The sequence below is a fragment of the Castor canadensis genome, chromosome 19, assembly GCF_047511655.1.
Source record: "Castor canadensis chromosome 19, mCasCan1.hap1v2, whole genome shotgun sequence".
Lineage (NCBI taxonomy): Eukaryota > Metazoa > Chordata > Mammalia > Rodentia > Castoridae > Castor > Castor canadensis.
Genome location: NC_133404.1, coordinates 2,129,407 through 2,142,790, shown reverse-complemented (window position 1 = coordinate 2,142,790; position 13,384 = coordinate 2,129,407). Strand labels below are relative to the sequence as shown.

Below are 13,384 nucleotides of genomic sequence, written 5' to 3'. Positions count from 1 at the left end.
TGCTGGCCACATGTGTCCCATGGGGATCCCCAAATCAGTAATCCATGGGTGTTTGTTCTTCCATTTGTAGACCTGGGGCAAAACACAAGAGTGTATCCTTTCTTCTTTTTAACTTAAGGGCATATTACCTTACTGTACTGTATCAATCACTACTCTCCAGAGAAACAGAACAGATAAAACCGTGTATCTATACACATGCATAAATAAAGAGAGATCCGTTTTATGTAAGTGCCTTATGTGACTGTGGAGATGACAGGTATGAAATTTGTAGAGCAAGCCAGGGACTTGGGTAGGATTTCTGTCACTAGTCTGGAGGCAGAATTGCCCTTTCTCTGGGGGCATTAATGGGGCCTAGCTACATTATGAGGAACAAGCTGTCTTACTTCAGGCCAACTAATTTTAGATTTTAATCACATCTGCAGAGCACCTCCCTCACAACCTATGCTCATCTCTGACCACAGCTGGGCACCACTGCTGAAGTGACTGGACATCACGTGCAGAGAGTGCTGTTGGCAGGTAGCAGACCCCGCATACAGAATGCTGTCCAGCAAGTCTTATGAGAGCAGTCTGCACACGAACTAGTTTGATCCGAGTTAATGAACCAGGTGTATTTAGTGGCGACAGTGCATTGAGGACCTAAGACAGAGATTGGCGGACTGGTCTGCTGTCTGTTTTTACATATAGTGTTAGTGGAGCACAACTACACTCACTCAGTACATGGCGTTTGTGCCTGTTTTCATTCTGCAGCAACAGAGTTGAGTGGTCACTGAGAGTCACTGTGGTCAGCCAGCCTAAAACTACTATACAGCCTTTTATGGAAAAGGCTAGTCAAGCCTTGAAGGATACACAGAGAAGGTGCTGACCCTCCTCTGCTGGGATACACTCCTAGGTTAGTGTTTGCATTCACTTTAGACCACAGTAGTAAAGTTTCAGTGTCTAAAGCCACACATTTTATTAGATTAAAATATTATTTTTATTGTACAGCCATTCAGATTTTTAGGTCACATGCTGGGTGCAGTTTTCATGGACAGAGCACACGTGAATGCCGGCAGACCTTAAATCAATACTTGCATATTTTTAGGGAAAGTACTTTTTCTATAAAACTATCAGCCTAATATTCTTAAAATGATAGATTTCAATGTATGTATTTGTTTTCCTTCTTTTAAGAGGGCAAAAAGATTTCTGTACCCAGCTCATGCTGTTTTTAAATAATGGTTAAGAAAAGTATAAATAATTATTTAATTTGGTTGTGCTTATATAGCTATAAAGTTTAATTAGACTAAAAGATGTATCTCCATACTAAAGAATCAATTGCAGTTTTATTTAGTGCAGTGAATATAGACTCTGGACCCATGGAGTTCTAGGTTTAATTTTAGTGACTTAAAATAGCAACTCTTTTCTTTGCTGACTTTTGATCAGCATTTTGGGCTGGGCTGGGTTCTGCTTGTTGCCTGGGTCCTTCTGTGGCTGCAGTTGTCTTTCGGCTTCACTAGGCCTTGGTGTCTGTGAGGGCTGCACTGACAGGTCTGCCATCCGACTCTGCAGCACAGTGGGTGTGGGGTGGGGGGGGAGTGTGGGGGAGATGGGGGGAATATTGGTGACTGGCACTGGGCTCTTTCTCTTTCACGTTCTTATCCTTGGGGGCTGGCCTGTTCTTTGTAGTGTGCTGGCAGTATTCCCAAAGAGCCAGTGTGGAAGCTGAGGGGTCTCTTGAGGCTTGGCTGCAGGAGTCTCAGAAGGTTACTTCTGTTGCACTCTGTCAAACAAAGTCAGTTACAGGCCAGGCCGAATGGAGGATGGCAGAATTGCACTGCAAAGGGACAGCTTTGCAGGAGCGAGGGGCAGTAATAGTGTACAGCCCACCATCCAAGCACTTTGCTTTCCATACCCTATTTGGAATATAGAAATGGTGATGCAAATTCCATTGAGAGGCTCTTCTGAAAGTTTGACAATGATGTGCGCACTTAGTAGTGTTCCTTAAACAACTTCGAAAGAGAAGCTTCATTTTAGGTACTGTATTTTTATTGGGCCTAAGATGAGAATAAGTATTCTTTTTCATTGTTAAGTTAGCCATGTATTTTTAATATGGGAGACATATATTAAGACTTACTGGAAAGAACTCCTTTTTGTAAAATATCTGTGTAGGAAGACTTATACATTTGTATATGTCACTGCTTGCTTAATGTACTAGAGGAAAAACAATTTGTTTTTGGCAGTACTGGATTTTGAACTTTGGGCCCCATGCTTGCCAGTAGGCATTCTACCACTTGAGCCACGCTTCCAGCCTTTTTGCTTTTGGTTATTTTTCAGATAGGATGTTGCTTTTTTTTTTTTTTTTTTTTTAACCTGGGCCAGCCTCAGACCTTGATTCTCTTACCTGTTTCTCCTGCATACCTGGGGTTACACCTGTGAACCACCATGCCTGGCTTGTTTTGTTGAGATGGTGTCTTGCTTCCTTTGCCTGAGATGGCCTTGAACTTGGAACCTCCCTATCTGTGCCTCCTGAATAGCTAGGCATGACCCATTGCCCACAGCCAGTCTTTTATTTTTAATAAATTATTTTGAGTGCCTAGACAGTTCTAATACAGGAACACATACCTGTGTTAGGAAGGGCAGACAGTCTGGTATTTAAGCAGCACCTAGAATAGAAGCAGACTGGTTGGCCAGGAAGTCTCAGCAGAAGAATGCTTTCTCAGTCGTTTTTATTTCAGGTCTTTAAAACCTCTTTGATTTTGTAGCCAAGTGAGATCCTAAAGAAGAGGTTAGTTTCTTATTTCAGTCATGGTCCTTAGTATCATCAGGGGCTTTTTCTCTCTGGTGTTTTTATATAGAGAACTCCAGTAAAGCAGGAGCAAGCCTGTTAGTTGGAGTAGCCTTTCCCTTTCCTCTGTTTGCCCTGCTGCGTCCTGCTGTCAGATTGTCCCTTGGGGTGGGTGGGAGAAGCAGATGGGGTGTCTTAGATGGGGATAAGGAGAGTCATGAAGGGAAGAGAATCAGCCAGGGAGAAAGAAGCTGGTTGCACAGCTTTTGTTTTCCTGGTTCATTTTAACATTTGTCTCTTCCTTATCTGTTACATAAGCTCTAATTTGCTGCTGTAGAAGATGGGGGAATAAATAACCCTTGGAATAAATGGAATGGGGTGGAGGAGAGGGGTTGCATTTCTGACCACTGTGAGCCCATGAGCTGCATATCATCATCTGTAAGGAAAGCTCACCTTGGTGAGCCTGTCTGCTTGCTCCTTCATCAGCCGGCTCATTAATGGGAAATGTAGGTAATTACAGGGTGCTGCCAGGCTATTGTACCTGGTTTCAGAGGGCATTGTTGTGTTTTGATTGGGTTGTGCACACACTTTTCCTCTGGAGAAGATTTTCTCAAAGACTTTCACCTCTAGGTGAGGTGGCACTGTTTGTGAGTGCTGTTTTTCATGGTGGATTTTTGGTAGAGCTGCATAGTCTGCTTAGGGCTTTCAGTCTGAAGTGACCAAGGTGGCTTAGGATGCCTTTGTGTTTAAAGTAACTGATTAGTCTTGTAAACATTTCAAGACATGTTAAGATTCAGCAGTTACTGCTCAACAGAAAGTCTTAGAAGTGGAAAAAAAAAATATGTGAGGATGGATTTGGTTTTGAGACTTGATTCTAAAGTGGCCAAAAGATCCTCCTGAGCAGGCAGTTACCTTAACCCTGAAGAAGCCCCTTCTGAAAAATGTTTGTACTAAAACAGAGAAATCCATAATTCAATCTAGTGGTTCCTGCCTCCGTCTCTACTCCTCTACCTGGGCCCCTGTTACTGACTGGACCTCAGCTGCACAGGTCTCCTTCTGCTATGCTGGGCTCCTTTCCTGAGCCATCCCTGCTGTTTTGGGATAAAATCCTCCCAGGATGGCTGTTCCTTGGCACTCAGAGCAGCTGTCCCTATTATCTGCCCCAGCCCTCCTCCCCCCCCCCACCTCCCTAGGCCTACCTAGCTCTTTCCTTTCTGCCTTTCCCCATCCAAGCCTCAGCTTCCATCTGGCTGTCTTCCTTCTGTAGTCCAGTGTCGTGCCTGGCACCTGGTAGATGCTTGATAAAGGTTTGCATTGTGAGTGTGGAGGTTTCCAGCCTTTTGCTATAAAGGACATCTGAGTTTATTAGGTTTACATTTCAAGAGATATTTTCTTTCACACCAAAGAAATTTTTCCCGAATGATTAGAGAATTGGAAATAGCTTCATCATTCCACAGCTACCTGCAGTTAGTTGCCTTACACAAAATTCTCTGTCCTCTCCTGGGTGGGGTGTGGGAGGGGGCGGGGTGTGGGAGGGGTCTGGGGCAGAGGGCTGAAGGAGGCCAGCGATGGGGTCAGTTGTGTCTGTGTAATGAAACCTCCATAAAAACCCAAGGACAGGGCTCCAAGAGCACCCTAATTCTGGACATGGGGTGGAGATGGGGGGACTAGAGTGGCTCCAGGAGATGGTGAGGAGGTGCTGTGCCCTTCCCCATCCCCCCACTCAATGCTTCTTTCATCTGCTGCTCTTCTTTGTCCCTGTTTAGTAGCCTGTATAGTAAATGACAAACTTGAGTGTCTTCTGAGTCCTGTGTCTGCTCTGGCAAATGAATCAAACTGGAGGAGGGGGTCATGGGCCCTGTGGTTTTTAGCCAGTGGGTCAGAAGCACAGGCCACACCCTGGGGCTTGTGATGCACTTGTCCTAATCTGTTTTCTATTGCTGTAGCTAAATGCCTGGAACCTGGTAACTTACAAAGGACAGAAGCTTATTTTGGCTGTCAGTTCCGGAGGCTGGGAAGTCCAGGAACAGTGTAGGCCACAGGCATCAGCTCTGCTTCTGAGGGGGGCCTAGTAACGTGGTGGAAAGTGAAGGAGCCAGTGAGCATGTGTGAGAGACGGAGCCCAGGCCTTTCACCTTGTACCTGGCAGCTCCCATGGGATTCCATCCTCCCAGAAAGGCCTATCCATGTGAGGGGCTCAGCCACCTCTTACAGCCCTGCCACCCCTCACTGTATGCTGAGGACCAAACTTCATAGGAGTTTTGGAGGGGTCACATCCCTTCACATCGGAGCAGTGATGTAACTCAGCTTTAACAGTCACTATAACCAAGGGCTGGTCTCTCTTTCTTTTTTTTTTTCAGTGCTGGGATTTGAACCTAGGGCCTCACATTTGCTAGGCAGGTGCTCTACCTCTTGAGCCACTCCACCAGCCCTGTTTCTTGTTGGGTATTTTGACATAGTGTCTCAGGAACTATTTGCCTGGGCTGGCTTCGAACTGCCATTGTCCTGATCTCTGCCTCCTGAGTGGCTAGGATTACAGTCATGGACCACCGATGCCTGGCCAATGGCTGGTCTTGTTTCATCTGCCCCCTCAACCTTCTGGTTCTAAAAAAATTATTATAAATGTGTATTGATCGTGTTAGTGATATTGTGAAAAATTGCATTTCTGCTTTTAAATGATTTTTCTGAAAATTGTAACATAAAATCATATCATCTTTACCATTTTTATAGGTGCAACACAGGTCAGTTTAAGTGTGTTCACATTGTTATGTAGCTGACCTGTAGAACCTTTTCATCCTACCCAGTAAACAGTAACTCCTCCTTCCCCCTCCAGCCCCTGGGAAACCACTATTTTATTTGTTTCTATGAATTTGTCTACTTTCAGTACCTCGCAGAAGCAGAATCATACACAGTGTTTGGTTTTCTGTGACTGGCTTGTTTCACTTTGTATACTGTTTTCTGTGTTCAGTTAGTTTTGATACTAGTTACTCTAAGGAGTGAGAAGGGTGTCTCATTATGGATTGGATTTAGTTTCTGTAGTGATGGTAACATTGAACATCACTATGCACTTGTTAGCCATTTGTATATTCTCTTGGAAGAAATGTGTCAAGTTCTTTACCTTTTTTAAAAATTAGATTATTTCTTTACTTACTGTGATGTCATGGAGTTTTTAAGATTGATATAGTCTCATTTGTCTGTTTGCCTTTGATGTCACATCCAAGATGGCATTGCCAAATCCAGTGTCATGAAGCTTTTCTCCTGTGTTTCCTTCCACTTTTATAGTTACACATCTCACATCGGGTCTTTCAGTCAGTTTTTGTGTTTGGTGTAAGGCAACGGTCCAGCCTCATCCTTGTGTGGTTGGACAGGCAGTTTTCACAGCAGTATGTGTTGAAGAGGCTGTTTTGTCAGTGAACACATCCAAGGTCACGTACGTGAGGATTTATCTCTGTTCTCTTTCCTCCAGTCTTTATGCCAGGGCTGCACTGTTTTGATTCCTGAAGCTTTGTGATATATTTTCAAATCAGGAAGTGTGGCGTGCCCAGCTTTGGTCTCCTGTTTTCAAGTTTGTTTGTTCTTGAGCTTCTGTACAAATTTTAGGGTAGATTTTTCTACTTCTGTGAAATATGTCATTGGGATTTTGGTAGTGTTGATCATTTTCGGTCACTTTGGGTATTAAAATATATTAACATTTTAACAGTGTTAAACCTTCCAAATCCAAAAAGCCAAGATGTCTGTCTATTTATTTGTGGCTTCTTTAATTTCTTCCAGCAGTGTTTTGTAGTAGTTTTCAGTATTCCAGTCTTTTCCTCCTTGGCTGAATAGTTTTATTCTTCTTGGTGCTGTTATGAATGGAATTGTTTTCAGCTTGTCCATTTGCTAGTGTATAGAGATGCAACTAACTTGGGTGTTAATTTGTATCCTACATTTTTACTGAATTTGTATATTCTAGGTTTTTTGGTGCAGCAACATTAGAGTTTCTACAGATAGGGTTATCTCATCAGTGAACAGAGAAGTTTCATTCTCCTTCCTTTGCAATTTGAATGTGTTTCATGTCTTTGCTTTGCCAATACAGCATTGAATAGACGTGCTGGAGTGAACACCCTGGCCTTGTGTCTGATCTTAGAGAAAAGCCTCCAGTCTCTCATGATTCAATATGATGTTAGCTGTTGCCTTTTTATATATGATCTGTATTTTATTTTATTTTTGTGGTGCTGGGGATTGAACCCAGGCCTATGCTTGCTAGGCAGGTGATTGCTCTCACACTCAGCCACGTCCCCAGTCCTTTTGCCTTTAGTTTGTTTTTTTTCCAATAAGGTCTCTCTAACTTTGCCCTGCTTTCCTCAGACTGTGTTATTCTTACCTCCACCTCCTGAGTAGCTGCGATTACAGGCATGAACCACCACACTTGGCCCTGTATGGTCTGTATTATGTTGGAGTAGTTTCCTCCTGATCATTGAAGGCTGTCAGATCTTATCAGATGCTTTTCTGCATCAGTTGTGATGATAGCCTTCATCCAGTTAATTGGTGTATTACACTGAATGATTTTCATATCTTGAGCCAGCGTGCATTCGAGGAATGAATCGTACTTGACTTTGTATGGTATGTAATCCCTAAGCTGTGCTGTTGAATTTGGTTCACCCCTGATTATTTTGGTTAGTTTTGAAGCAAATATCAGACATTTTAGTTATTTTTATCTAAAAATGTTTTGTATATATTTTCAAAAAATAGGGATTAAAATTATACTACTTCTATCACACCAAAACCCCAATTTCTTGTAATTATTCAGTTCATCAAATATGCAGTTAATAGCCACATTTCCTAAAGTAGCTTGTTAAATCAGGATATTTAAGTGCTATGCCTGTGATTGATTGACATTTCTGAAGTCACTTTAAGTGCATAGACCCACTCTATCTTTTTTTTTTTCCTCATATTTTAAGAAACTGTAATTTCTTCCATACTGGCTGTGTCTGACTATATCCTTGTGATGTAGTTTATCATATTCCTCTGTATTTCTTGTGAATTATTAGTTCCAGAAGAATGGATGGACTTTCATGTTTAATGTTTTGCTTGAACCACCCTCCTAGGGGAGGAGCATGACATGAGGGTGTTGTTAGCCTGTCGTCTGTCTGTGATGTTAGCAGCCACCCGGGATCACTCCCTGGAACTGTTGACTGAGTAGGGCTTGAGAATGGTTAAAGTCTAGCTCTGCCTTTTTTCTTTTTATTGGCAGTAAATCCTTGTAAAGATGGACTTCCCTTCATTAGCTATTTGGCTACCCCATGGAATAGCAGACATAGGCAAGGCAAAATAAGTGCTGTTATTTTTTCACTTCTTTAAACTATGTTTCTCCAGGAGCTCTTGTCACGAGTGCCTCCAGTTTTGGACACTGACACCTGCACGCACAGTGCTGAGCCCTTCGTAGACACTTCACTGATTTTGTACAGATGGCTCCATTGCTTTGTAGTTGAGGAAACTGAGCTTAGAAGGCATGAACACTGTTCCCACCAGTGCACAGCAGGTGAGGGCAGAGATGGACCCTGAATCCAGGCTTACCCATCAGCATGACGTGTTAGTTAGTGTGTTCATTTATTCATTCATTTACTTATGGTGCTACTGGGTTTGAACGCAGGGTTCTTGGTCTTACTAAGCAGGCTCTCTAATACTTGAACCACATGCCCAGCCCTTTTTGCTTTGGTTATTTTGGGGATAAGGTCTTGTGTTTATGCCTGGTCTGGCCTGGACAGCAATCCTCCTATTTATGCTTTCTGTGTAGCTCAGATGACAGGCATGTGCCCCTGTGCCCAGCCATGGGTTGAGATGGGGCCTTACCAGCTTTTTGCCTGGGTTTGCTGTGAACCTCCATCCTTCTGATCCACCATGCTCAACTCACAACTTTGTTTAGCCACTATTTAGAGCACTTTGTGAGGGATCCTGGGGGATTTGAGAAGTGGAAAAAGAGCTGAGGTAGAGATTACAGGAGGAGGTTTAGGCCAGGGAGGAACTGTTGTTGACTAGGGAGGGGTTTGTCTGCTCATTCACTGTCACTGGGCTTCCTGTCTGCCAGGTGGGTTGGTATTTGTTGTCTGTACAGGAGAAAGTGCATTGCTAATAAATATCATCCAGATGTGACCTAGTTAACCGTGTCATCCATGAGAAGGACTCACAGAGCAGATTTGGATTCTGGCCATTAACATGGGTAGGAATCTAGACACTGCCAAATTACTTACTTAGAAATCAGCTTTACAGTTTCAGAATGTATATAGAAAAGACCCCAGATATCTTGTCAAGTTTGAGCGGTTCCAGGGGACAGGCAGTAAGTCATTGAACAGGTAAATACAGCTGTAAAGGTAGAGTCTATTAAGCACTTTGAAGAAAAGTCAAGGGCAGAGAATCAAGAGAGGTAGGTATAGCCACAGTGGCTGATTGGATGCAATGGCTGAGACCCTTTTGAGGAAGGGACATTTGAGAAGAACCGAATGAAGTGAGGGCAGAGCTTTAGGGGTACAGGAGACAGCAGAGGCATGGTTTGCCTAGGGCTCTTGCTAGGCAGCTGGGGAGGCGGCAGCTCAGGACAGCCATTGTACACTGGGACACACAGGTCCTATTGCCTGGTCATGGATCTGCTCCTTATATGGCTTTGTTACTCATTACAGGTTTCCCTCTTCTTTTTATTTTCTTTACTATGCTGTCCTTTTTCTAGAAAGAATGTGATAGCTTTGTTGACCATAGGACAGAGCCTGAGTTCTATCCAGATGTTCTCTGAGGGGGTGAATAGACCAACCAAGTTTTCATGTTCAGCCAGATGAATCCACTGTGGCACTCATGTGGTGTGGAAGAAAATCATTGTTGAAAACAATGCCTTATGGTATATGACCTTATGAGTTTTATAATTAGAATATAGATCTGATTTTTAAATTTCAATAGTAGGAAATGGATTTCTTATTGAAGTTTATAACAAGTTTTTACTGGCAACATGACCTATGGTTGTAGGAGTTACTGTCTTCCTATAAACACATGTGTGGGCTGTTTCACATTCCCATCAAACAGTTTTCCTGAGTGTGTCTTTTTGGAGGAAATAGAAATTATTCTGATGCTGTTGTGGTAAGTAGAACAACCCCATGCTTGCAGCTGTGCTGGCCTTGGTGTGAGGAGCATGGGTACAGGTGTGGGTGTCTCAGAGAACGTGGGGAACTTGTGTACTTCGTCCTCAGAGTTTTATCTGTGGTCTGGCTCAGCATTTAATGTGTAGCTGCCTCCTTTAGTGTTTAATCAGTTCATTTGTTTTTTTATTCACTGAATCCAGATAATTTGACTTTCCACTGATAAAATGTTTACTTGCTATAGCAGGCAGGGTACTAACCTTGGAAATTAAGGGTAGAGTTAAGTTTAAAATTTGCTGAAGAGTGTTGTGATGCAGTCTACTTGGCAGTACTTCCATCTCTCCTCATCTGACAGGCCAGGAGACACACTGGCAGCAGGTGTAAGCTGAGACTTGCTGTGTGCACACTGAGCCTGGTAGGGTGCTTTTTTAAAATGGAGAAAACTTGAAAGTGTGGCTGTGTGTGCATGCGTTTCCTTAAAGTGTGACACATTTGCTTTAAATAGAGTTTTCTGTTCTGTTTGTCAGAGCTATTATAACTTCATGATAAATGATACTAAGACCGGAACTGGGGTTAAGTACTGTTTTGTAGAATAACCGAATTTGTTTCTTAGCAGTGTTGTGATTAGCTCACCATAGTTGTTTTGGTGTAATAAGCATGTTTTACACCATGACTGACTCATTTCTCCAGCAGACCTGAAATTTATTACTCAGAGGAGAAGCATGCATTTGCGATGTATTCTTAGCTGCTCCTTTGTGTCACTCAGCTGTCAGTCCTATGGAATCCAAAATAGAATGCACCAGCGGGAGGCAGGCACACCAGTCACTGGCCGGCTTCTTATGCAGACAGCCTGTGTGCAGCCATGTGGGGCTGGTCAATGTTTCTAGCGGGTTCCCTGAGAAGGACAACTTTGAAAGACAGCTTCTAAAGACTAAGAAAGAGGAGGAGTTGTGGTACGGACTCGGCAGTAAGGAGCGTCACTCCAAGCGTTATGAAGGCAGACAAGGATCCGGAAGACGAAGAAAATACTGCTGGAGAGCCGAGCTAAGTGCAGCACAGCATGCAAGGGACAGTCCCTCCCTAGGATACCGTCTGCCGGCCTGCTGTGAGCGCAGGGATTTGTAGCTTAGTGCCCAGGGACTGGCGGCTGGCGGATCCTGCCCAGGATGAACTGTTGGGCGTCTTGTGCTCCTAAGAACAGAGTGGGTATCCCCGGGGCGGTGGAGCCTGAGTCTCCCCAGGCTTGTCTCCTCTTCTACAGTGTACTGCTTCACTGCTTTCGGCTTCTTTGTGCAAGTGTTTTCTTCCTGATTGGCCTGTGGAGTTAGTGATAGCAAATGAGTTCTTGCTTGTTTTTCCGGGTGTAGAAAGCACAGGATGGAATTATGATAACTGAGTAGTATTACTGTTAACTGACATTGGATCGGAACTGAAAATCACAGGCTAATGGGAGACTTTAATCACATCCAAGGATCTTTGAAATAAGGCCTTCCTTTGGAATTTTACAACCTTGTAGTGATTTAAATAGCTTCTGTCTCCACCAGCAAGTTTACCTGGAAATAAAGACTTGTAATTACTTGTAAGGATAAACTTATCGGTTTAGAGCAAGTATTTGTGTGCTAAACATGACGTCTTCCTTTGGGCATCTGAGAGGCAGTGCCTCTTACAGGTCTGTCCCACTCCCACTCCTCCAGCTGGGCAGAAAGGCCTGTCAAAAATGCACTTCGGGTTTCAAGCCAGTAGGTAGCATTATTCTCTACTCACCTGGCAGTTTGAACTTCCCAAGTTAGGAGGAAATGGGTTAATCATCAAATTTAACTAGTTTGAGACAACACTTCAAAGTCTGTGTAGGTGCTTGAACCAGATTCCATTAAAATATTAAATTTCAGGAGATCGTTAAAATTGTATGTGTTCATGTTGTTCATCCTCAGTTTTCATATTTTCTGTTTCAAGTGTTTATTGAGTACATGGTTTATTTGGTTAGAAAATTGTTTTTTTCTTGTTTGGAGAGGACAGCAGGTATAAAATAGTCCTGTAGATCAGCAGGTGGAGGACCTATTTGCACCTGATTTATTTCTCCATTTGTTACAGTTTGTGTGAGAATAGGATTTGCTTTGTAAGTTATGTGACAAATACATAGATTTCTTTTGTTCTAGAGAGAGTATTGGATTTAGCATAGAATTTAGCAGTAAGCTGACAGAATATTTTAATAGGCTAAAATCTTAGTTTTAAGAAATTCACACCTTATTTCTGCATGCTGACATTTTTGCTTACTGAGAAAAGACCAAAGTTATTGACTTTAGATAGCCTTGAATATATTTTCTCCAATTGAAGCAAAAGATAACCTTAAAATATAAAAAACACATATTAAATTAAAATATGTATTGCGTAATTAAAATATATGTTCTGTAATATATTCTCTTATTAAAAAAACTATGTTATCTTCCTTTGAAATAAATGTGTACTAAGTTTTTGTTAAAATGATAACTTTTTTTTTTTGTGATAGTATAGTGGTTTGAACTCAGGGCCTTGCACTTACTAGGCAGATGCTCCAGCCACTGAAACACCAGCCCTTTTTGCTTTAGTTGTTTCTCTATTAAGGTCTGGCCTCACAGAGATCCTCCTACCTATGCCTCCTGCATAGCTGGTATTGCAGGCGTGAGCCAGGGTACCTGGCTTGAAAATCTTTTTTATAAATCAAAATGTGTTGAATATAAAAAGAAGGAGGAAAATGAGTCATCTGTAATCCTATTATTTTAGGAGTTTAAGAGCTTCATCCTTCAGAGTCTTTCTTTTTAGTTTTGTCTGTGGGAACTGTTTTTTAAATCCTGGCATATAAGCATAATGAATACATGTGTGTGTTTGTGTACAACTTGCCTACAGGTATTTAAAGGTGTTAGCTAGGGACCAGGAAGGGCACACTGACTTGGAGACTACAGAAGCTGAGGGTGGGCTTGGCACTGATGTCATCACATGTCCATGGGCTTGATTTTCTCTGCTGTGCAGTGGAGATGATAATTTTAGTGTGCCATGCTGATTGAGCTGGTCATGGTCATGCCTGGCACAGGGTAGTCGGTACCTGGAAGTGAAATATAAAATGCTTCTTGGGTTCCTGTGTTTGGGGAAGGTTTCGTAGCTGTTATTCTTGTGAAGCTAGCACAGCATAGAGAAGGCAGTGTGGGATGCAGTGGGCACGTGCGGCTTCCCTTTCTCCTCTTCTGCTTTGCTAGCACATTCTACTGACATAGCCTGCCTGTTTCCTCTTTTTCCTTGTAGCATGCAGCAGAATGGAACAAATATGATGACCGGCTGATGAAAGCTGCAGAGAGAGGGGATGTGGAAAAAGTGTCCTCCATCCTTGCTAAAAAGGGAGTAAACCCAGGCAAGCTAGATGTGGAAGGCAGATCCGCGTAAGTATTAACTGTGTCCCAGTGGGAGGAACTAGGGCTGCAGGTGAAACTTATGAGTTGTGGTTCTCAACTTCCCTATTTCAGAAGTCTTTACCAAAACTCACAGTATG

The 13,384-nt window shown here is 42.8% G+C and overlaps 1 protein-coding gene across 2 annotated transcripts in view; it reads left to right on the top strand.

Moving 5' to 3' along the window:
- Uaca (uveal autoantigen with coiled-coil domains and ankyrin repeats) overlaps positions 1–13,384 on the top strand; it is an 86,710-nt gene that overhangs the window by 35,210 nt on the left and 38,116 nt on the right. Inside the window, exons 1-2 of one of the 2 annotated variants that reach the window (XM_020185682.2) lie at positions 10,504–11,066; positions 13,141–13,274. In XM_020185682.2, the coding sequence (XP_020041271.1) occupies positions 11,031–11,066; positions 13,141–13,274 (170 nt within the window). In that variant the 5' untranslated portion in view covers positions 10,504–11,030. Of the gene's footprint in view, positions 1–10,503; positions 11,067–13,140; positions 13,275–13,384 lie in introns of those variants that run through there. The other variant, XM_020185681.2, reaches the window with a different exon arrangement.